Raw genomic sequence first — 25,891 nt, 5'->3', positions numbered from 1 at the left:
GTTTTAATTTCAAATTCAACATACCATCCCAACTTTTTCTGATTTGGGGTTTGTACAGTAACACACCTAACCTTAGGGCTGGGTTTCCAAAAAGCCTCTTAATGCTAAGAGCATCTTTAACTGCCTCCTAAGTTCCATCACTAAGCTAATGTGATTTTCCCCAACAACGTCACAGCCAAAGTAGTACACAGAAAGTGATGCGCCTCCAAGGGACTGTCACAATTAACGGGCAGAGACTGGTGTTGAATCTGCTGCTGGTGTTCAATTATTTTTCTTGTACATTGCAAGTACATCGAGTTAATTATTAAATAAATATACAAAAACATTTTGAATATATTTCAATATGTCATGGAACTACATATGGATATCATAATGTCACATTGATGTCACCACATTTTAATCAAATTTAACTTCATTAGGCAAATGATTATCTCATCTAGTGTCATAAATGAGACAAATTTCTGCACCTGTAACATTGTCTCTGTGTGTGTGTGTGTGTGTGTGTGTGTGGGCGGGCAACAGGCAGCCAGAGTGAGAGAGAGAGAGAGCGCAAGAGAGAATTAGGTTTTGATCCATCTGTACCGAAGGAGCTTGAAGTATGATCTAGGAATGACAAGCTCTGCCACGGAAGAGATTCTGCCTCACGGATCGCTGGGAGATTCTGCCTCAAACGGTCACTGATGCATGCCAAACACATATATATGTGTCTTGCAAAAGTATTCATCCCCCTTGGTGTTTGTCCTGTTTTGTTGAATTATAAGCTGGAATTAAAATGGATTTTTGGAGGGTTAGCACCATTTGATTTACACAACATGCCTACCATTTTAAAGGTGTGCATTGTTTTTTTTATTGTGACACAAACAATAATTTAGATGAAAAAAACAGAAATCTGGGGGCGGTACGGTGGTGTAGTGGTTAGCGCTGTCGCCTCACAGCAAGAAGGTCTGGGTTCGAGCCCCGTGGCCGGCGAGGGCCTTTCTGTGTGGAGTTTGCATGTTCTCCCTGTGTCTGCGTGGGTTTCCTCCGGGTGCTCCGGTTTCCTTCACAGTCCAAAGACATGCAGGTTAGGTTAACTGGTGACTCTAAATTGAGCGTAGGTGTGAATGTGAGTGTGAATGGTTGTCTGTGTCTATGTGTCAGCCCTGTGATGACCTGGCGATTTGTCCAGGGTGAACCCCGCCTTTCGCCCGTAGTCAGCTGGGATAGGCTCCAGCTTGCCTGCGACCCTGTAGAACAGGATAAAGCGGCTAGAGATAATGAGATGAGAAAACAGAAATCTGGAGTGTGCATAAGTATTCACCCCATTTTGTACGAAATCCCTAAATAAGAGCTGCTCCAATCAATTCACTTCATAAGTCACATAATTAGTTGATTAAGATCCACCTGTGTGCAATCAAAGTGTCACATGATCTGTCACATGATGTCTCCATAAATCAACCTGTTCTGGAAGGACCCTGACTCTGCAACACTACTAAGCAAGCAACATGAAAACCAAGGAGCCTCCAAACAGGTCAGAGACAAAGTTGTGGAGAAGCATAGATCAGGGTTGGGTTATAAAAAATATCCCAAACTTTGAATATCCCACGGAGCTCCATTAAATCCATTATAGCAAAATGGAAAGAATATTACACCACGACAAACCTGACGAGAAGGCCCCGCCCACCAAAACTCACAGTCCACGAAAGGAGGGCATTAATCAGAGATGCAACAAAGACACCAAAGATAACACTGAAGGAGCTGCAGAGATCCACAGCAGAGATGGGAGTATCTGTCCACAGGACCACTTTAAGCCGTACACTCCACAGAGTGGGCGGGGCTTTATGGAAGCGTGGCCAGAAAAAAGTCATTGCTTAAAAAAATCACATTTGGAGTTTGCCCAGCAGCATGTGGCAGACTCCCTAAATATATGGAAGAAGATTATCTGGTCAAATGAGACTAAAATTGAACTTTTTGGCCATCATGGGAAATGCCATGTGTGGCACAAACCCAACACCCTGAGAACACCATTCCTACAGTGAAGCATGGTGGTGGCAGCATCATGCTGTGGGGATGTTTTTCATCTGCAGGGACAGAAAAGCTGGTCAGGACTGAAGGAAAGATGGATGGCACTAAATACAGGGCAATTCTGGAGGAAAACCTGTTTGAATCAGCCAAAGGTTTGAGACTGGGACGAAGGTTCACAGTCCAGCAGGACAATGACCCTAAACATACTGCTAAAGCTACACTGGAGTGATTTAAAGGGAAACATTTAAATGTCTTGGAGTGGCCTAATCAAAACCCAGACCTCAATCCAATTGAGAATCTGTGGCATAACTTGAAGATTGTTGTTCACCAACACAGCCCATCTAACTTGAAGGAGTTGGAGCAGTTTTACCTTGAGGAATGGGCAAAAATCCCAGTGGCTAGATGTGCTAAGCTAATAGAGACATACCCAAAGAGACTTGCAGCTGTAATTGTAGCAAAAGGTGGCTCTATAAAGTATTGACTTTGGGGGGAGGGGATACTTATGCACACTCCAGATTTCTGTTTTTCATCTTAATTATTGTTTGTGTCACAATAAAAAAAAAAAAAGTGCACCTTTAAAGTGGTCGGCATGTTGTATAAATCAAATGGTGCTAACCCTCTAAAAATCCATTTTAATTCCAACTTGTAATGCAACAAAACAGGACAAACACCAAGGGGGCTGAATACTGTTGCAAGGCACTGTATATATAAGGGAGGACATGGCCAACTTGGCATTTTGGATAATAGTTGAAATAATCCTGACTACATGTTTGGGTAACAGTGAAATGAGTAGGCACAGAGAAAACATTTACTTAATTATTTAGTTTATTATTTGCTTATTCTTTCATGTGAACATTTGTTCATTTAATTAAAAACATGCTTGGAATAAAAAATTTTATTATCCAAAAATGTAAAATAATTTAAATTATTAATTACCACATTATATAAGGAAGATTTAATGACAAAAAAAACCTAACACCATGTGATCTCATCGATTGGATTTAGCAACTATTAATGCCTTCAGCAACCACTGTATGAATGCTTTAACAACTTCTAACACCTATATTGAGGACACGCATTGCAAAGAAGTTCTTCGCAAAGTTGCTCTTAAGAGTCCTTCTTATGAATGAGTTCAGGAAAACCACGTACAGAGACAATGTTCTTTGCTGAAGAGTGTCTTTAAACTTGGTCTTTAGCCTTAAAATGTAACATTATCGGGAAACCTACCCCAGAACTCTCTCTTTTCAATGAATAGAAATTACACTAACCGTTGCTGTTGTTTGGCAGCTTGTTCAGCATTGATCCAGAATGACATGCTTCCAAATAGATGACCATCTGCAAACATTGACCAGATTATACAAAAAATTCTGATTGTAAGGTCAGGAAATGCAAAACCACACAAACAATCTAAACATTTTATAATGAAGGAGATGGGGGGGGACATATGAAAGATTAATGACAATAACAGAACGTGGAGGCTTGTGACATACCCCAAAGGCAATTGTTCTCCTATAACAGCAAACCCAAGTGGTTTATTGCACAGCAATTTGTCAATGGTTACAATTCATTAATAAACATCAATTTTTTATTCATTTATCATTGCATTTAATGTTGTTGAATGTCCGTGAAACAAATTTGTTCCTGTCCTCATTTGTTATAGCAACTATAAACAGTCAGTCCCTTACCAGCCTCTCTTATTTCTCATAGTTATTGAGAGAAAAATGAAATGCAGCTTGTTGTGTTACTGAGAAACCACAAAGTGTAAATTCCTTTGTCCTGAAGATGTCAGAAAACTGAGTTACAGCTTTAACTCTGACTGTTACAAAGTGCTGGTATTTCAAGAATTCAGCAGCTCTGTGATATAATCTTGATCTATGACTATCAGGGTGCAGGCACTTATGGATGCAGTTACAGGGAAGAGCAGGTGTGTCACAAACTGGCAATCAAATCCAAACTGTGAAACTAAAGGTAGTGTCAGGGATGGGCAATGGCTCAGTTGATTAGCAAACAGTGTGTTGGAGGAATAGCAAAAGTCCAGAGTCCAAATATAAACAGAAAGCAGGGTCAAAATCACTATAGTCAAATACAAGGGGCTAACAGCTTGGTATCATCAGGTACACATACACAGAACAATACTTCACACTGGTTGTTTGTGACTGAGGTCTTTAAGTTGTGATGGCTGATGAGGTGTAATGTGGAACAGCTGCGGTGATGATTAGAACTCAGGAGAGGGAGGGCATTGTGGTGCTTGGGAATTGTAGTCTCTGGTGGCCATGTTTGGAGTCTGCCATGAACTCTGATTGCTGGTGCTATCAGTGACAGACACCCCCCGAGGCACTCACTCTGGGAGGAGCACTTTCCTTTCTAGGATGTCCTTTTTTTCTAGGCACTGGTGTCTTGGGATGTCTGGCATGGAATTCTTGGGTTAAGAGCAGGTCCAAGATGTCTTTGGCAGGTACCCAGCTGCATTCCTCCAGACCGTACCCCTCCCAGTCCACCAGATATTCCAGGTTGCCCTGGCTGCAACAGGAATTGAGAATTTCATGTACCTGGTACACTGGTTGTCCTTCCAGTTCTAAAGGCAAGGGGCATTCCATGGAAGGTGTATTAGTGGTGAGGGGTCCCGTAATGGCAGGCTTAAGACACGATATGTGGCATGTGGGTAAAAGGCAGCAGTGTTGTGGGACTTCCAGTCTGTAACAGACCTCGTTGATTTGGCAGAGGACCTTGAAGGGGCCACCGTACGTGGCATTAAGTTTCTGGCATGCATTGGAGTCCTGTAGGTCCTTGGTGGACACCCAGACACTGTCTCCTGGTACATACATGGGTGTCTCCCCTCTTTGCTTGTCAGCATAGAGATTATATCTCCTGGACACTTGCTTTAGTCACTGATAGATGCTCTCCTATATCTGCTCACTCCTTTGAAACCATGAGTCTACTGCCAGAATGTGTGTGGGTGAGTCATCCCAAGGGAACAATGGTGGCTGAGTGTTTTATGGAGTTTTGGGCATACTCTGCCCAGGGGAAAAATTGCAACCAGTCCTTGGGGTTTTCTAGACAGAACACCCTCAGGAAGCACCCCATTTCCTGATTGGTGCATTCCACTTGGCCATTGGACTGCAAATGATGCCCTGAAGTTAGACTCATCAACATTCCTAGTTTGTCCATGAATTTTGCCCATACTTTGGATGTGAATTGGGGTCACTGATCAATCACTATATCTTTGGGGATCCTGTAGTACCTGAAGACATGGGAGAAAATGAGTTCAGTGGTTTCAAAGACTGTGGGTAGATTGGGCAAGGGAATGAGTTTCAGGGCTTTGGAGAATTGATCAATAACTACTATTATTACTGTATGTTTTTGTGATTTGGGTAGATCGGTGATGAAGTCTATGTCCAGATGGGACCAAGGTCTTTGGGGTGTGGGCAGTGATATGAGTTTACCTGCAGGCAGAGTCCAGGGCATCTTGGCTTGAGCATAGATGGAACAGGAGGAGATGATCTGATTTATGTCAGACATCATATTCTCCCACCAATACTTTGTCCTGATGAGTTGATAAGTGCATTTCCTATTGGGGTGTCCCGTGGCAGGAAACAAGTGCACCCAGGTAATGAGGTGACCCCAGAACTGTGGCGGGATGAACATGAGACCAGGTGGACAGGCTTCTAGAGGGTTGCAAGGTTGGGCTTGTGTCAGTTCCTTGTCAATTTCCTATGAGATAGCATTAACAAAGCATTTGGGTGGTAGGATAGGTGTGGACTCTTGACTGAGGGTTGTGGAGGCATGGATTCTGGACAGTGAATCTGCTTTAGTGTTCTAGAGCCAGGATGGTATGAGATGGTGAACTGGAAACCGGTGAAGAAAAATGCCCAACATGCCTGACATGGGTTCAACCACTTAACTATCTTGAGGTATTCAAGATTCTTGTGATCTGTGAGAATAATGAACAGATGTGTGGCCCCCTCAAGCCAGTGCCTCCACTCCTCTAGGGCCAATTTAATGGTGAGGAGCTCCCTATTACCTATATCATAGTTCTACTTGGCTGGTGTGAGTTTTTTTTTAGAAGAATGCCATGGGATGCAGTTTTGGTTTCTCTCTGAAGCACTGAGACAATACACCTCCCAGTCCAATTTCTGAGGCATCGACTTCAATGGTGAAGGGTTCCATAGGATCTGGGTGTTTAAGGATTGGTGCTGTGCTAAAGGTGGAGTTGAGCTGGATAAAGGTATCTTCTGACCCCTGGTTCCACTGAAGATGCTTGGACTCCTGTTTTGAGCAAAGCATGAGTGGAGTGGCGATAGTGCTGAACCCTTGGATGAACTGTCAATAAAAGTTGGTGAACCCCATGAAACATTGGGGCTCCTTGACTGTAGTTGGTGTGGACCAGGTGGTTACTGCAGAGACCCTGTTGGAGTCCATGCTAACCCCCTCTGCACTGATGATGTACCCCAGGAACACAATTTGGGTAATGTGAAATTCACACTTTTCTGCTTTGATGTATAACTGGTTCTCAAGGAGCTGGGTGAGTATTGACCTTATATGTTCTTTATGACTGACTTTGTCTGGAGAGTAGATGAGAACATTATCAATGTATGTGATCATGTAGCATCCCAGCATGTTTTGGAGGATGTCATTGATGAGGCATTGGAACACACTGGGCATGTAAGAAAGCCCATATGGCATGACACAGTACTCAAAGTTCCTTGAGGTGGTACTGAACGCAGTTTTCCATTCATCCCCTTCCCAGATATGTACTAGGTTGTAGGCACTCCTGAGGTCAAGTTTGGTGAACATGTGGGCAGATTGTAGCTGTTCTAAGGCAGAAGCTACTAGTGGTCATGGATATGGATACTACATATACTGTGACCTGGTTCAGTCCTCAGTAATCTATACAGGGTCTGAGACTCCCCTCCTTTCTTCTCCACAAAAAAGAAGCCTGCAGATGCTGGGGACATTGAAGGATGGATATATCCCTGTTGCAGTGCTTCTTGAACATGTTCCCCCATGGCAGTTTGTTCTGGGACTGAGAGCGGGTATATGCAACAGCATGGAGGTGGTCAATGGTGCAGTCATAGGGTCTGTGAGGAGGTAATCCACTAGCCTTTCCTTTACTGAATACCTCCTTAAGCTCATGGTAGCAAGCTGGAACATGTTCAATGCCCCCAGGTGAGTGAATCTCCACAGAGGTGGAAGCCAGGATGATTTGGGGCAGTTGCAGGCAGTACTGTTGGCAGGAGGGAGACCTCTTTAATATCTCTCTGTGCTGCCAGGAGATGAGAGGATCGTGGAGCTGTAGCCAGGGGAACCCCAGAACAATGACTTGGTTGGAGGTGCAGGTGACAAACAGTGAAATGAGTTTCTTATGAGGGGCCCCAACCTGAATCTCCAGAGGTGCAGTGCATGTAGTGACAAGCCCCTCTCCAATAGGTCCACCATCAATTGCCTTAAGACTCACCAGTCATTGGAGTTCTTTTGTGGGCAACTTGAGCCTCTTAATGACCTCATGGTCAATGAAGTTGCCCTCTGCCCCAGAGTCTAGTAGGGCAGAAAGAACATGGGAAGACTCTGAGAGGTTTAACAATAATTTGAGCTTCAGGAATTGCTGATGAGAAGAGGCTTTGTGACTCACTGTGGAGCTATGTTCCTTCCTGAAGTTGTCATGTTTTCTGGTGTTGGGTGGTCAGAAAGGACAATGGATTAACAGATTACCAGGTTCACCACAGTAGAAGCATAGTCCCTCCCAGCATCTCCTCTCTCTCGCAGAGCAGGGCATGCGAGTGTGAGAAACATCCATGGGCATAGGAAACTGGGCTGGCTGGACATTAACAGGAGCATACTGCAAAGAGGGCCTGTTGCAGAGGAGATTGTCCAGTTTAATGGCCAGGTCAATTAGATAGTCCAAGGTGTGCTGCTCATCAGGCATGCAAGCTCAGCAAGGATGAGTGGGTCCATACCTTGATGGAGCATGGCCTTTAGCATTGGTTCTTTCCATCCGTTGCCTGCTGCCAGCATATGGAATTCAAAGGCATACTTGGCCACTCTCCTTTTCCCTTGCAAAGTCAGCAATTTTTCTCCTACTTCAATGCCCTCTGGCTGATAATTGAATACTCCCTTGAACAGTTTGATGAAACATTCATAGGAGTTTGTAGGCACGCCACCTCACTCCCATGCAGCAGTGATCCACTGCAATACCCTGCTGGTGAGCAGATTGAGAAATTGGGTGATCTTCTGCTGATCAGTAGTCCCCATTTGGGCCATGAAGAACAACACACATTGCATGAGAAAACCCTTGCACTCCAATACCTCACTGGAGAACTTATCTGGTCGAGGAACCATTATAGATGAACTCACAGTGGGTGCTGGATGTATCAGGAGGGCCTGCGAGACAGCAGCAGTGAGTTGTGAAATATGGATGTTTAAATCACTCAACATTTGCTGGTGTTCTCCCAACAATCATCCCTGAACAGAAAGAGCAGTTTGCTTTGCCTCCTCTGCTGCATCCATGGTGGCAAAGTATCCTGTCATGGTGCAGGCACTTACAGATGCAGTTGCACGGGAGAGTAGGTGCATCGCAAACTGGCAATCAAATCCAAATTGTGAAACTAAAGGCAGTGTCAGGGACAGGGAATGGCTTGGTCAATTAGCAAACAGCGTGTTGGAAGAATAGCAAAAGTCCAGAGTACAAATATAAACAGAAAGCAGGGTCAAAGTCACTATAGTCAAATACAGTTTGGTATAATCAGGTACACATACACAGAATGATACTTCACACTGGTTGTTTGTGACTGAGGTCTTTAAGTCATGATGGCTGATGGGGTGTAATGTGGAACAGCTCTGGCAATGATTAGAACTCGTGAGAGGGAGGGCACTGTGGTGTTTGGGAATTGTAGTCTGTGGTGGCCATGTTTGGAGGCCACCACAAACTCTGATTGCTGGAGCTATCAGTGACAATCATATGCCATTTTATTTAAGAAAGGGAGATAGAAAATGGAAGAGAGAAAGGACTTGAATGCAGGAATGTATTAAAACATAAAATGCACCTTTGAAAATTTGCCATTCTTTGACATCCTATTCACTGTGCCAATGAGGTCATGTGCATAAAGCTGTAACAGAAAACAACTGATTATTACATGTCATGACTTCAGTGTTATACATTTAATGGGACCAAAGAAACTAACAACCTTCACACCAAGATCTTGGTGCCAGTTCCTTCACACTTTATTTAGATAGCGGATGTTGGGAAACTGGGGCTTAATTGGTGTTTTTGGCAACCTTTTATTTCACTAACCATTACTTCTATTATTACAATGCATTTTTCCAGTTACAAGGATATGAATAACAGAAGAAGCAGGACATTTATTAAACTTACTGTGGAATGAGGAAATTTGAAGACACCCAAACCTCCATGGTCTGTTAAGTAGATGAAGATAGAATCATTTTCACCACTGAAAGAGAACACAATGTTATTATCATGTTGTGGAAGGTCCATAAAACAAGCTAATATAACCCTGTGATTTGCAGCTGCACTAATGTTAGAGCTGCTGTTACAGAGAATTAAACACCTATTGGACCAATCCAAATCTAGAATTCAACAGTGTTGTGGTGTAAGATGAGTCAAGTATGGAGAAAAACTCATTACTGTTCCTGAGTGAACACCTTAGAATAGAATATGGACTAAAAGTTCATGCGAATTAGATGTGGAATTTGGTGAAGAAAGTTAAAGGAAATGGTTTCTACCTTTGTATTACTTTTTTTGGCCCTTTTTTCTTGACAGCAGATGAATCTCCATGCAGTACAGCCAGAAAGTTTTCAGCTGATACATCCTGATAATGAAGAATGTAAAAGATTAATTCACTTTAAAATGAATAAAAAACCCATTTCCAGAAGAGTTGGGATATTCCCTAAAATGCAATAAAACCAAAAATCTGATTTGTTAATTCACGTGAACTGTTATTTAACTAACAAAAGTATAAAGAAAAGCTTTTCAATAGTTTTACTGACCAACTCAATTGTATTTTATAAATATAAACAAAGAATTTGATGCTGTCAGTAACAGCGTTGAGAGCACAAGCTCGAAACAGCCTCCAAACATGGCCACTTCAAACTACACTTCCCACGAATCACAGTGCCCTCTGTCCCCTGTCTATTAATTTCACCTGTCACTCATTTCCTCTTTAATCAGCTCAGCTATTTAAACCCCTCTCTCACTCTCACCAGACGTGAAGTATCATTCAGGGTTTTCTCTCCTGTCATACTGAGCCGTTTACTTTCTGCCTGTCATCTCGTGTTCTTGACTGTATTCACGGTCACCCCGATGCTGCCTTCTCGTCTTGCCTTCATTATTCTGTTCACCAATCGACCGACCCCTGCCCATTTCTCTGACCATTATTCTTGTCTTCTGATTTGGCTTAGTCAACAGTTTGCCTCTCCCGCTCTCCCCTATGCCTGCATCCATAAGTGCCTGCACCCTGACAGATGCCTATAAGTTGCAAAGTAAGACTGAGAAGTTTGTAGAGGCAGTGCGCGCGTGGCTGAGATGGGTGTGGTATGTGAATGGAATGCGCGAGCCTTTGTGCTAGGCCTTAAACTCAAACTTCTACTCAACCCTCAGCTACTTCTGAAATCCCAATGTTGAGGGGTGTAGTGCGATGGAGGGAGTTAAAAAGAGAGAGAGAGAGAAAGAATGCATGCACGATCTAACTAAATACGGATAGTAAACAAAGCAAATCAAACAATACGCGGTCTAAGACCGACTTTCATGTGAATCAAAATGCGTACATTTAAACCATTAATGAATTCAAATAAACAACACTCTTCACATTAACTAGCCACAACTAAGACTAACAATTGCCCAGATGCCAGCCTTACTTGAGATCGCTCTTGCTTGGCGACTGAAAGTGTGCCGTCTGTTATCCGAAGACAGCATGGAGTGCAGGTTCAGGGAAAAAACAGTTCTGTTCCTTTTGCTTTTCCAGCTCATCGGCTGAAGATCTTCGGTGTCCCATCGGTTGTCCGATGATCTGGAAGGAATCTTGTTTGTTGTTCGTCGACGTTGTGAAAGGGAAAAGGGATCCAGTCGCTTTTTCTCTTTAAATTACTGCGTGGGCTGCAGTGACTAACCAGTTCAGTTATTATTGCAACTATGCGAAGATCAAATACATTGAACTTTGGCTAAAGGTCCGGTATCAATAGCTCGTTCTTTGTCCTTTGTTCTCCTGTAGCACAGATGGAACGACGTCTCTTTCACACGTGGAAACCCACCGCCAGAGAGAAGGAATTTCGATTTCACCGTGGGTTTTAAGCACAGTCGTGACGTCACTGTATTTGGCATCCGGTATCATCTCTGTATCCAATACCATTATAGGGAGTCAGAAGAATGGGCAGAGATAGAACTTGGCATTGAGTACAGGGATTGGTGTTTTCAATGCTGTACAGTGAAAGGGAGAAGATGGTTCATAAAGTGAAGCAGGGAATTGGTTACTATGGCTACAGCATGGCAGCCCCCCCCCATAGTTGAATGGGTGTGACCTTCAAGTCCTCAGGTAGCACTGCTTGAGAAACCGTCATGCTAATGTGACAAATATAGCCACATGGGCTCGGGAGGACTTTGGAAAACCGTCGTCACTTAACACAGTCCACTGCTGCATCCAGAAACACAACCTGATACTGTATTACACAAGGAAGAAGCCATTCATCAATTCTATACAGAAACGCTGCTGATTTCTCTGGGCCGGAACTCATCTCAGATGGACCGAAAGACAGTGGAAACATGTACTGTGGTTGGATGAGTGACACTTCAGCTCATTTTTGGGAAAACCAGACATCGAGTCCTCAGTGCCAAAGGTGAACATGACCATCCAGTTTGTTATCAGAGAAAGGTGTAAAAGCAGCACCTGTGATGGTATGGGGGCATCAGTGCCCACAGCATGGGGGAGGTGCCATTGATATAGTGGGATTTTAGAGAGACATATTCATCAAGGCAATGTCTCTTCCCCGGAAATCCATACTCATTTGAGCAGGACAATGCCACACCTCATTCTGCACAGGCTACAACAGCGTGGTTTTGTAGACACAGAGTGCTTGTGCTTGACTGGCCTGCTGCCAGTCCAGATCTGTCTCCTACCGAGAATGTATGGAGCATCATGAAGAGGAGAATCAGACAACGGAGACCACAGACTGTTGAGCAGCTGAAGTCTTGTATCAAGCAAGAATGGACAAAAACTCCAATTGCAAAACTGCAACAATTTGTATTCTCACACAATTAAAAAGTGTTATTAAAAGGAAAGGTGATGTAACACAATGGTAATAATGCGTCTGTCCAACTTTTTTTGAGTGTGTTGCAGACATCAAATTCTAACTTCATTGATATTCACAAAATACAATTAAGCTGGATAATAAAACTATTGAAAATCTTTTCTTTGTACTTTTGTCAGTGAAATAACAGTCCAGGTGATTTAACAAAGCACAGATTTTTGTTTGTGTTGCATTTTGGGAAATATCCCAATTTTTCTGGAAATGGGATTTGTGAAAAAAAAAATAAGAAGAAGTCCATTGAGAATGTTTATTTATTACATGTTACAGAACACATTACCGCTCCAGTGTAGTCCTTTAGAACTCCAGGGTAAACATTTGGGCCATTTGGTACGTTGATGATATTTCCAGGAAAGGGATTTCTGCACAAAAATATGATACAATTATAATGAGGATTCTGAACATTTCCCCTCCCTGCCAGCTGAGGTCAGGAAAGTTTTGAAAGAGAGATTGAGCTCGACAAAGTGCTTAACACCACTGTACATGAAATCACTCAACAATTTGCAGTTCAACTAGAAGCCTGAAGGACGAGGATGTTTTGCCTCTGATGTTTCAACCATAGTGGATGTCATTTTTATTCCTCCAGGTATAATGTACATACAGATACACAGAGTATGTGAATAATACTGCTCCTGCAAAGAGATGCAAACAGATGAACCTTTTCAAACACTTCTTTATTACTGCTTGTGCCATGACCACTGTATGTTGTTTTCTTAACTTGTTTTGAGCTGTGTTTGCCTGTGTGTTTTTATTAAAGCTTCCACACATTGTTCTTCATCCCTTGTTTGAATCTGCCATGTTACAATAATAGTTTTATATCTTCATCATATTTAGATTCACGATGTCAAGTAGGGATGGTCAGATTTATCGATTCACACTGGTGCATTGATTCAAAAGGTCACGATGTGATTGCCCTGATTAGAAACATGTGCATCAAATACAATTTGGGATGAAATCACAATGCATTGCTTCTAATATCTTTGCATTGGTAAAATTCAATTTATTAATATATAATTATTAATAGAGGTCCTGTGCTGTTATTGTTTCAGAATGTGACCAATAAATTCCTCCTGTCTACTCTCATTCTCCTGAGTTGGAAGCATGGCTCCAATGGTACTTCAAAGTAAAAGCCCCTGTTTAGTTTACTTTTTTTTAACATTTGAAAGCAGTGATAAAAGACGTGTTTGTGAAAGGCTCTTTTTGTTCATGTTCATACAGAAACTGCACCACTGCTTTCTGCTCATTGCTCAGTTAACCTCCCTGCTGAAAGTGTAAAGCACATTGCAGCACACTGCACCAAGCTTCAGTGTGAATCCTGAGCATCCTTAAATTGCTTAACTGATAAATGTTTAGATGAACCAAAGAAATAAAACAAAATTGTACTATATTGAATTGCATCGTATCGTATTCTTTTGCATTGCATCGTGTTGCATTGAATTACATCAAATCGTGTTGAATTGCACCGCATCACAGTAGAGGGGAAAAGTATCATATCATGTGAGTCATTATATCTATATGTATCTTGAACATATCAGATCATTGGTAATGTATCGTGATGTGCATCATGTCGACCTCAGTGACGGAGATGCACATCCCTAGCATTTAGCATACACCACTGTCCAGATAGATAAACAACTTTTGCACCTGTGTTGGAGGAGGTGATGTTTTTTGCCTCTGTTTGTTTGTTTGTTTGTTTGTCCTCAATATAACTCAAAAAATGATGAACGGATTTGGATGAAACTTGGTGTACAGCTTTAGCGTTATCCTAGGCTCAAGATTTTGATGTTAATAATATGTGGACTGGTGCAGGTATGCACTCTATGGGGTGTCCTTCTACAACTCCAATTCCAAAAAAGTTGGGACGCTGCATAAGCTGTAAATAAAAACAGAGTGTGATAATTTGCAAATCACGGAAACTCTGTATTTCACTGAAATTAGTACAAAGACAACATATCAAATGTTGAAACTGAGAATTTTTATTGTTTCTTGAAAAATATATGCTTATTTTGAATTTGATGTCAGCAACACATTTCAGAAAAGTTGGGACAGGGGTGTGTTTACCACTGTGTTGCACCACCTCTATTTTTAACAACACTCTGTAAATGTTTGGGACCTTAGGAGACCAATTGCTGTAATTTTGAAAGAGCACTCTGTTGGGGAGGTCTTTAACTCCCACCTCCGGGAGAGCTTTTCCCAGCTTCCGAGGGAGGTGGGGGACACTGAGTCTGAGTGGACCATGTTCTCTACCTCCATTGTGGACGCAGCTGTTCGGAGCTGTGGCCACAAGGTCTCCGGTGCCTGTCGTGGCGGCAATCCCCGAACCCGGTGGTGGACACCAGAAGTAAGGGATGCCGTCAAGCTGAAGAAGGAGTCCTATCGGGCCATGTTGACCTCCAGCACTCCCGAGGCAGCTGATGGGTATCGGCAGGCCAGGCGTGCTGCAGCTTGGGCAGTTGCGGAGGCAAAAACTCAGAACTGGGAGGAATTCGGGGAGGCCATGGAGAAGGACTATCGGTCGGCCTCGAAGAAATTCTGGCAACCGTCCGGCACCTCAGGAGGGGGAAGCAGTACTCTGCCAACACTGTTTACAGTGTGGGTGGGGAGCTGTTGACCTCGACTGGGGACATTGTCGGGTGGTGGAAGGAATACTTTGAGGATCTCCTCAATCCCACCGTCATGTCTTCCACTGAGGAGACTGAGGCTGATGACTCAGAGGTGGACTCGTCCATTACCCAAGCCAAAGTCACTGAGGTGGTTTGCAAGCTCCTCGGTGGCAAGGCACCAGGGGTGGATGAGATCCGCCCTGAGTATCTCAAGTCTCTGGATGTTGTGGGGCTGTCTTGGTTGACACGCCTCTGCAACATCGCATGGCGGTCGGGGACAGTGCCTCTGGAGTGGCAGACTGGGGTGGTGGTCCCTCTTTTTAAGAAAGGGGACCAGAGAGTGTGCTCCAATTATAGGGGAATCACACTTCTCAGCCTCCCAGGGAAGGTTTACTCCAGGGTACTGGAGAGGAGAATTCGACCAATAGTCGAACCTCGGATCCAGGAGGAACAATGCGGTTTTCGTCCTGGTCGCGGAACACTGGACCAGCTCTATACCCTTCATAGGGTGCTCAAGGGTTCATTGGAGTTTGCCCAACCAGTCCACATGTGCTTTGTGGATCTGGAGAAGGCATTCGACCGTGTCCCCCATGGTATTCTGTGGGAGGTGCTTCGGGAGTATGGGTTTCGGGGCTCTTTGCTAAGGGCTGTCCGGTCCCTGTACGAATGGAGCAGGAGTCTGGTTCGCATTGCCGGCAGTAAGTCAGACCTGTTCCCAGTGCATGTTGGACTCCGGCAGGGCTGCCCTTTGTCACCGGTTCTGTTCATAATTTTTATGGACAGAATTTCTAGGTGCAGCCAGGGGCCAGAAGGAATCCTGTTTGGGAACCACAGGATTTCATCTCTGCTTTTTGCAGATGATGTTGTCCTGTTGGCTTCTTCAAACCAGGACCTTCAGCATGCACTGGAGCAGTTTGCAGTCGAGTGTGAAGCGGCTGGGATGAGAATCAGCACCTCCAAGTCCGAGGCCATGGTTCTCGACCGGAAAAGGGTGGCTTGCCCTCTCCAGGTTGATGGAGAAATTCTGCCTCAAGTGGAGGAGTTTAAGTATCTCGGGATCTTGTTCACGAGTGAGGGAAGGATGGAGCGTGAGATCGACAGGCGGATCGGTGCAGCCTCCGCAGTGATGCGGTCGCTTTACCGGTCCGTCGTGGTGAAGAAGGAGCTGAGCCAAAAGGCGAAGCTCTCAATTTACCGGTCAATCTACGTTCCGACTCTCACCTATGGTCATGAGCTTTGGGTAATGACCTAAAGAACAAGATCGCGGATACAAGCGGCCGAAATGAGTTTCCTTCGCAGGGTGGCTGGGCGGTCCCTTAGAGATACGGTGAGAAGCACAGTCAGTCGGGAGGAGCTCGGAGTAGAGCCGCTGCTGCTCCACATCGAGAGGAATCAGCTGAGGTGGCTCGGGCATCTTTTTCGGATGCCTCCTGGACGCCTCCCTGGGGAGGTGTTCCAGGCATGTCCCCCCGGGAGGAGGCCCCGGGGAAGACCCAGGACACGCTGGAGGGACTATGTCTCTCGGCTGGCCTGGGAACGCCTCGGTGTTCTTCCCGAGGAGCTGGCCGAGGTGTCTGGGGAAAGGGAAGTTTGGGCTTCCCTGCTTAGACTACTGCCTCCGCGACCCGGTCCCGGATAAAGCGGAAGAAGACGAGATGAGACGAGACGAATTTCTACTTTTGATTCATCAGAGCTCAGGACAATTTTCCACTTTGCCTCAGTCCATCGTAAAAGAGCTTGGGCCCAGAGAAGGGGGTGGTGTTTCTGGATATTGTTTATATCTGGTTTTAACTTGCATTTGTGGATGCCGTAATGAAGTGTTTTCGCAGACGATGTGTGGCAATGGGGGCGTGGCCAAGCAGCAGTTTGTGAATGAAGGGCAGGGTTGCGGAAGGTAAGTGGCTAAGTCATTACACCTGGTGTCATTAATGTCTGTGGGTGTGTTTTGTTTGTTTGTCACAGGGATTGAGCATAAAAGGAGGGGGAGAGCAGAGAAGAGGAGCTCCCCGACCCCAAGTATGTGTGTGACTGAATGAATGATTGAAGCTTAAAAGCCAAAATAACAAAATAAAAAGTGTGTATGTGAACATCAACTCTTGTCTGCCATGCTTCTGTGCTCCACCCACATCAGGAACTGTTACAGTGGTGCTGAAACCCAGGACACCTAGAAGGGAACCACCCCATGGAGTCCTCCCCATTCGAAGAGCTCATCCTTGCCCTTGCTACTGCCCAGCAGGACCAGCATCAAGCGCTGATCAACCTCCGAAAGGAAGAAGAGCAACGCTTCGAAGCCTTGATGCTGGCCCAGCAGGAAGATCGCCAGGCATTCCGGCATCTGCTTGCGTCAGCAGGGGCGTCGACCACCGCAGCCGGCACCCTCACAAAGATGGGCCCGCAGGACGATCCAGAAGCATTCCTCGCCCTCTTCGAACAAGCAGCCAAGGTGTGGGGGTGGCTGCTGGAGTAGCGCGCGGCTCACCTCCTCCCACTCCTGACTGGTGAGGTACAGCTTGCAGCGCAGCAGCTCCCTGCTGACAATCGACTGGTGTATGCTGACCTGAGGAAAGCCATCCTGCAGCAGGTTGGCCGCTCCCCGGAACAACATCGCCAGTGCTTCCGGACGCTGGCATTGAAGGAGGTCGGCCGACCATTTGCATTCGGCCAGCAACTCCAGGACGCCTGCCGGTGGTGGCTGAGGGTGGAAGACCGCGACGCAGATGAGATCCTCAATCTGGTGGCACTGGAACAGTTCATCTCTCGACTTCCGGAAGGAACAGTGGAATGGGTCCAGTGTCATCGCCCGGCGTCACTAGGACGAGCCATTGAGCTGGCGGAGGACCATCTGGAGGCGGCTGTGATGGCAGGCAGACGATGCGTCTCTCCTCGCTTCTCCCCTCTCTCTCTCTTCTCCCCCTCTGTCTCTCTTTCCCCTCCCCACCCTGTTCCCCTACCATGGAGGCGATGGCCGGCTCCATCCCAGCCGGCCTGTCACACCCGTGGTGTCCTCCCAGCTCCCTCTTCCATGTCTGTGTTAACTCCTCCCCAGATGAGTGACTCCCATAATGCCGGTGCAGAGGGAAAGCCTGGGCCGGGGTGCTGGCGCGGCGGGGAGTCAGAGCATCTCCAGAGTCGGAGCTCCGCCAGGGAGATGAGAGCTGTGATTCGGATCCCCGACGCATGAGAGAATGCCCCCGATTGGGCCAGAACATATTGCATTCCAGTAAGTGTTCAAGGGGATACATATCACGCGTTGGTGGATTCCGGTTGTAATCAGACCTCAATTCACCAATGCCTGGTGCAAGGTGAGGCATTGGGGAGAGCAAAAGCAGTGAAGGTGTTATGTGTGCACAGGGATGTTCACAATTACCCTCTAGTGTCCATCCATATTCTATTCTGGGGCCAAACGCATAGAATTAAGGCGGCAGTTAACCCTCTTCTCACCCACTCCTTAATTTTGGGAACTGATTGGCCAGGGTTTAAAGAATTGATGGAACACGTAATGAGAGGTGGGTCCTGCATAAATATGTCACGGGAAGCTCCTGGTGTGGCATTGACTGGGGAAGCTGTTGCAGAGCCGTCTACATCAGCACTGTGTCAGAGCGATACGAGGAGTAAGGAGCACCCTGCCCCTCCTCCCTCTCTTGGGGATTCCCTTGGGGATTTCCCATTAGAGCAGTCATGAGACAAGACTCTGCGGCATGCATTTGACCAAGTGAGAGTAATCGATGGTCAAACTCTCCAGCCAAATGCGATGCCAGTCTTCCCTTATTTCGCTGTTTTTAAGGATAGGTTGTACTGAGTGACACAGGACACTCAAACTGGAGAACAGATAACTCAATTGTTGATCCCTAAGAGCCGTAGGGAACTCACATTCCATGCAGCTCACTTTAATCCCATGGCTGGACCCTTGGGGCAAGATAAAACACTAGCCTGAATAATGGCCCGGTTCTATTGGCCAGGGATTCACGGGAACGTCCGTCAGTGGTGTGCGGCGTTCCATGAATGCTAATTAGTAAATCCTGCGGCCACTCCAAAAGCGCCTTTGCGCCCTCTCCCTCAAATCGAGACCCCTTTTGAAAGAATTGGGATGGATCTCGTCAGGCCATTAGATTGGTCAGCACGGGGATATCACTTTGTTTTAGTTCTGGTAGACTATGCAACACAATATCCAGAAGCAGTGCCTCTCCGCAATATCTCAGCATGCAGTATTGCAGAAGCGCTCTTCCGCTTTATCTCCCGGGTCAGGATTCCAAAAGAAATCCTGACAGACCAAGGCACTTTGTTTATGTCACGCACACTGCGTGAACTGTATGGGTTACGGGGGATTAAGTTTATCCGCACCAGTGTCTATCACCCACAAATGGATGGCTTAATGGAGCGATTTAACCAAACACTCAAGAACATAATTCAGAAATTTGTAAGTGAGGACGCATGTAATTGGGATAAGTGACTTGAGCCCCTGTTATTTGCAGTACGAGAGGTCCTGCAAGCCTCCACGGGGTTTTCTCCATTCGAATTATTATATGGGCATAAGCCACGTGGCATTTTGGATGTGCTATGAGAAAACTGGGAGGAGGGACCTTCACCAAGCAAGTATGAAATTCAGTACGTTCTTGACCTGCGTGCAAAATTCCACATGCTCTCGCACTTAACCCAGAATTTACGGCAGGCACAAGAACATCTAAGCCGGCTGTATAACAGGGGCACGTGCCTTAGAGAGTTCACGCCGGGAGACAAAGTACTCGTATTATTGCCCACGTCGAGTTCTAAATTAATTGCCAACTGGCAAGGACCCTTCGAGGTCACACGGCGAGTCGGGGACGTCAACTATGAGGTGAGGTGAGCGGATAGGGGTGGGGCATTACAAATCTGCCACCTTAACCTTTTAAAATGCTGGAATACGGGGGTCCCCGTGGCTTTGGTGTCGATAGTTCCAAAGAAGGCGGAGCTGGGGCTGGAGGTAAAAAAGGTAACATCTCAAAGCACTCCGGTCCCCTGTGGAGACTACCTCTCACCGACCCAACTCACGGAGGTAGCCAAGTTGCAGGAGGAATTTTCTGACATGTTCTCACCCCTACCCAGCCGCACCCACCTCATAGAACGCCACATTGAGACACCCCCAGGGGTGGTGGTGCGTACCCGCCCTTACCGCCTACCCGAACACAAAAAAAAAGTGGTCCAGGATGAACTCAAGGCCATGCTTGAGATGAGCATAATCAAGGAGTCCCACAGTGACTGGAGCAGCCCAGTGGTCCTGGTTTCCAAGACCGACGGGTCGGTTTGGTTCTGTGTAGACAATAGAAAGGTCAACGCGGTGTCTAAATTTGACGCATACCCAATGCCTCGCATTGATGAGTTGCTCAATCGGTTAGGCACAGCTCACTTTTATTCGACACTGGATCTAACAAAGGGATATTGGCAGATCCCCTTGACTCCTCTATCCCGAGAAAAAATGGCCTTTTCCACACTGTTTGGATTACACCAATTTGTCACACTCCTTTTTGGGTTGTTTGGGGCACCCGCTACATTCCAGTGGCTCATGGACAGGGTCCCCCGCCCTCACACTGCCTATGCGGCCGCATATCTTGACGATATAATAATCTACAGCCATGATTGGCCGCACCACCTAGAACATCTGAGGACTGTTCTAAAGTCGCTGAGGCATGTGGGCCTCACAGCTAACCCGAAAAAGTGTGCAATTGGGCGGGTGGAAGTACGGTATCTGGGGTTCTGCTTGGGTCATGGGCTGGTGCGTCCCCAAATTAACAAGACTACAGCGACTGCGGCCTGCCCAAGGCCCAAGACCAAAAAGGGGGTGAGACAATTCCTGGGGCTGGCTGGCTATTATTGTAGGTTTATACCTAATTATTCGGACAACACCAGCCCTTTAACCGATCTCACTAAAAAGGGGGCTCCAGATCCGGTCCAGTGGATGGAGAAGTGCCAGCAGGCATTCTCTAAGGTAAAAGCTGCACTGTGTGAGGGGCCACTTTTGCACTCCCTTGACTTCTCTCTCCCCTTTATTTTACAGACTGACGCAATAGACAGAGGACCGGAGCCATTTTGTCCCAGAAGGTGGAGGCCGAGGAGCACCCCGTGCTGTACATCAGCCAGAAACTCTCAATGCATGAAAGCAGGTACAGCACAATTGAGAAAGAGTGCCTTGCCATCAAGTGGGCAGTCCTTGCCCTCTGATACTACCTGCTGGGGCACCCTTTCACTCTCTGTTCAGACCACGTGTCCCTCCAGTGGCTCCACCGCATGAAGGATGCCAATGCGTGGATCACCTGTTGGTATCTCGCCCTCCAGCCATTTAAGTTCGAGGTGGTCCACAGGCCAGGGGTGCAGATGGTGGTGGCGGACTGCCTGTCCCATCGGTGGGGGAGTCTGCTTCAGGCCGGTTGGCGCCCCGGCCTGAGTCAGGCAGTGGGGGAACGTGTCAACAGGGGCATGGCCAAGCGGCAGTTTGTGAATGGAGGGCGGGGTCGGGGAAGGTAAGTGGCTAAGTCATTACACCTCATGTCATTAATGTGTGTGGGTGTGTTTTGTTTGTTTGTCACAGGGATTGAGCAGGGGCGGCACGGTGGTGTAGTGGTTAGCGCTGTCGCCTCACAGCAAGAAGGTCCTGGGTTCGAGCCCCGGGGCCGGCGAGGGCCTTTCTGTGTGGAGTTTGCATGTTCTCCCCGTGTCCGCGTGGGTTTCCTCCGGGTGCTCCGGTTTCCCCCACAGTCCAAAGACATGCAGGTTAGGCTAACTGGTGACTCTAAATTGACTGTAGGTGTGAATGTGAGTGTGAATGGTTGTCTGTGTCTATGTGTCAGCCCTGTGATGACCTGGCGACTTGTCCAGGGTGTACCCCGCCTTTCGCCCGTAGTCAGCTGGGATAGGCTCCAGCTTGCCTGCGACCCTGTAGAAGGATAAAGTGGCTAGAGATAATGAGATGAGATGAGAGGGATTGAGCATAAAAGGAGGGGGAGAGCAGAGAAGAGGAGCTCCCCAACCCCAAGCATGTGTGTGACTGAATGAATGAATGAATGAATGAATGAATGAATGAAGCTGAAAAGCCAAAATAACAAAGTAAATTGTGTATGTGAACATCAACTCTCGCTTGCCGTGCTTCTGTGCTCCACCCACATCAGGAACTGTTACACGATAGTTTTCTGAAGTGTTCCTGAGCCCATACAGTGATTTCCACTACAGACACGTGTCTGCTTTTAATGCAGTGTCTCCTGAGGGCCTGAAGATCACAGGCATCCAATGTCAGTTTTCAGCCTTGTATCTTGCATACAGAGATTTCTTCAGATTCTCTGATTATTTTAATGATATTATGGACCATAGATGATGTGATTCCCAAATTCTTTGCAGTTTTACATTGAGGAACGCTATTCTTAAATTGTTGCACTGTTTGCCCATGCAGTCTTCCACAGAGCAGTGAACCCCGCCCCATCTTTACTTCTGAGAGACTCCGCCTCTCTGGGATGCTCTTTTTATACACAATCACCTTACTGACCTGTTGACAATTAACCAAATTGTTTTTTTGAGCATTACACGACTTTTTCAGTCTTTTGTTGCTCCTGTCCCAACTCTTCTGAAACATGTTGCTAGCATCAAATTCAAAATGGGCAAATATTTTTCAAAAAACAATAAAATTTCTCATTTTCATCATTTGATATGTTGTTTTTGGACTATTTTCAATGAAATATAGAGTTTCCATGATTTGCAAATTATTGCATTCTGTTTTTATTTACAGTTTATGCCAGGGGTCATCAAACTATGGCCCGCGGGCCGACTCCGGCCCGCCACCCCCCTTTGACCGGCCCCCCAGCCCCTCTGCCCCCCACCACTTGAACCGGCCCTATGAGGCAATCCCCAATAGTGGTCATGGCCTATTTTTTAAATTGCTTTTTGGCAAATAAAAACATGTCTGCATCTTGTATTTTGTTGATTTTTTCAATTAAAATTGATATTTAGTTATAAAATGAACTATTCATATTTTCCGAATTTTCGTCATATGCTTGTGATCAAGCAGTGACAGGCAGCGCATGCGCAGAGAACTGTCAGTGTTCAGGACAGCTAAATGGCTAGCGGTAAGCAAAAAGCTGACAGAGAGTGCAGAGTTTTTAAAGAACAGTGGACCACCGATTATTTTTTCGTTCAGTGTAAGGACCGTGCAGTTTGTCTTGTATGTAAAGAAAGTGTGTCGGTTTTCAAAGAATATAATCTGCGTCGTCACTACGAAACCCGCCACAAAGAGTATGTTAGTTTGCGAGGGCAAACAAGAGAAGACAGGATTCGGAGGATGAAATGCGGACTGGCTGCACAACAGAATGTATTCCTTCACCAAACCCAGATCAACCAGGCTGCTATCCGAGCTAGCTATAAGGTAGCTCACCTACTAGCTACCCATGGAAAGCCATTTACTGATGGGGACTTTGTTAAAGTCTGCATGCTTGCTGTGGCCGAGGAGGTGTGTCCCGACAAGAAGGATGCACTCAACACGGTGAGTCTCTCCACACCTGCTATGACCAGGCGAACCGAAGATTTGGGGGACAACGTGTATGACCAGCTGAATGAGAAAGCGTCAGAATTCGAGTTTTTTGCTTTGGCCATGGATGAGAGCAATGACGTGCAGGACACAGCACAACTGCTGTGATCTATTGATCTATTGCTTATAACAATTTCACTGTTTTTTTAAATGTATTTATTTTATAGGCCTATTTATTTGACCTTTATTAAGTGCTGCACACAATTATTATTAATATTATTAATAATATCAACAGGCCTACCTACAATTTATAATTTTCCACTCACCTTTGCCAGTGTCAATCACCTCAACTAGGCAGACGTTTCTTACCTTGACAGCTTTGATGTTATTTTTATTAGAAAATAAATAAAGGGAATATCTGTGGTATTTCAAATTAAAACAAAGTGTGAAGACTCGATTACTACTTTTGCAAACCACTAGTAAAGATAAACAAATATGTGCCAGGAATCAAGTGTGGATATAGTAGTGGGGATGGCCGTGCCAGGCTCGTAATCTCTACTACACAATGAGGCCTGCTGGTGGTCATATTTGTCTGGGTCATACAATTCTATGTTATATAGCTGAGCCGACCCCGGCCCCCCATCACAGTCAGGAATGACAATGTGGCCCCCAGAGAAAAAAGTTTGGTGACCCCTGGTTTATGCAGTGCTCCAACTTTGTTGGAATTGGGGTTGTAGTATGAGATTGTTGTCTAAAGTGCGTTCACAAATTTTTATGTCAACTGAAATTTTATATATATATATGCGGCACAGTGGTGTAGTGGTTAGCGCTGTCGCCTCACAGCAAGAAGGTCTGGGTTTGAACCCCGTGGCTGGCAAGAGCCTTTCTGTGTGGAGTTTGCATGTTCTCCCCGTGTCCACATGGGTTTCCTCCGGGTGCTCTGGTTTCCCTCACAGTCCAAAGACATGCAGGTTAGGTTAACTGGTGACTCTAAATTGACCGTAGGTGTGAGTGTGAATGGCTGTCTGTGTCTATGTGTCAGCCCTGTGATGACCTGGCGATTTGTCCAGGGTGTACCCCAACTTTTGCCCGTAGTCAGCTGGGATAGGATCCAGCTTGCCTGCGACCCTGTAGAACAGGATAAAGCGGCTAGAGATAATGAGATGAGATGAATATATATATATATATTAGTCGCTGCCTAAAAGTGGAGTTCCTGATGAGTTTATGAGCAAAATATTTCCAAGAGCACAAAATCTCCCTGAATAGAATAATAATATTACAGCACCATGAACGAACCAGTGAATTGTGTCGTGTCGTGTTTTTCACCTCAATAAATCACTGCATTGTTTTGTGACAGTGAGACCAATAATAAGATTCACATCGCAGTTATGATACATATTTATTCCTTTCTTTGATGCCGCATGCCATGCACCAGAAACAACACCAGCACATTTATTATGGTGAGACTCTGCTGGGTGCCTGGGGGACAACAGTGAACCAGCGCTTTCACTTTACACCACTACTGTAGAGTTACCATCCAATATCACACTCCGTACGTCACACAGCTGTCTGGTTTCACCTCTCACATCCACACATAGCACCATTAGGACTAATCCCCATGCACCTGTTCCTGATTAGAGCTCAATCACAGCACAGACATTTATATAAGGACTCTGAGTAACACACAGACTTTGTGAAAGCCTTGTATTTTGTGTCACTTTTCTGGTTTTGACCCTGTTTGTGTTTTTGGACTGTGAGTATGGTATCCCTCTGATATCCTGTCTGTGCCTCACTGCCAATTATTCAACTCTGCCTTTGTCTCTGTTTTGGATCTGTTTGCTGTCGTGTTTTCAATAAAACTCTTCCTGCGATTACGTCTGTCTATCTCCCTTACACAACACAAAGTGTTAAATGTCCAACAAGCAAGTGGACTCATAAAACTGTTTTAACTCGTTTTATATGGAACTGTTGCAAATATTTTCTGTAAAATGTGTTAGTAAATAATCCATTTTACAAAAAATATTCGCAACAGTTTTATATAAAATGAGTTAAAATGAGTTTCTGTAAAATGTGTTCATAAATAATCCTAATCCAGCCACTGGGGGTGCATAAGCATACTCTTGGTGCCAGTCCCAAGCCCGGATAAATTGGAGAGGGTTGCGTCAGGAAGGGCATCCGGCGTAAAACTGTGCCAAATCTAACATGCGGAATGAAAAGAGAAATACCATACCGGATCGGTCGGGGCCCGGGTTAACAACGACCGCCTCTGGTACTGTTGGTCAACAGGGTGCCAGTGGAAAGTGTGCTACTGTTGCACCAAAATGGAGAAGGAGGAAAGAGGGGGGAGGCGTGTTAGGAGAGAGCGTGAAAGATGGAAGGGAAGGAGCTTAGAATTGAGGGTAGGAACACTGAATGTGGGAACATTGACTGGCAAAGCAAGAGAGTTAGCAGGTACGATGGAAAGAAGGAAGTTGAACATTTTGTGTGT

At 45.7% G+C, this 25,891-nt stretch overlaps 1 protein-coding gene across 1 annotated transcript in view; it reads right to left on the bottom strand.

Annotated features, from left to right (window-relative positions):
• The window catches only part of LOC132897901 (legumain-like), a 46,277-nt gene that overhangs the window by 8,268 nt on the left and 12,118 nt on the right, over positions 1 to 25,891 (bottom strand). Inside the window, exons 4-8 of the mRNA XM_060939165.1 lie at positions 12,596 to 12,677; positions 9,742 to 9,827; positions 9,374 to 9,449; positions 9,045 to 9,107; positions 3,273 to 3,339 (exon numbers count right to left, since the gene is read on the bottom strand). Coding sequence (XP_060795148.1) covers positions 3,273 to 3,339; positions 9,045 to 9,107; positions 9,374 to 9,449; positions 9,742 to 9,827; positions 12,596 to 12,677 — 374 coding nt within the window. The remainder of the gene's footprint in view (positions 1 to 3,272; positions 3,340 to 9,044; positions 9,108 to 9,373; positions 9,450 to 9,741; positions 9,828 to 12,595; positions 12,678 to 25,891) is intronic.

The sequence above is a fragment of the Neoarius graeffei genome, chromosome 14 (assembly GCF_027579695.1).
Source record: "Neoarius graeffei isolate fNeoGra1 chromosome 14, fNeoGra1.pri, whole genome shotgun sequence".
NCBI classification, from domain to species: Eukaryota; Metazoa; Chordata; class Actinopteri; order Siluriformes; family Ariidae; genus Neoarius; species Neoarius graeffei.
The sequence above is the reverse complement of the archived record's forward strand: the minus strand, read 5'-3'. Positions and strand labels throughout refer to the sequence as shown.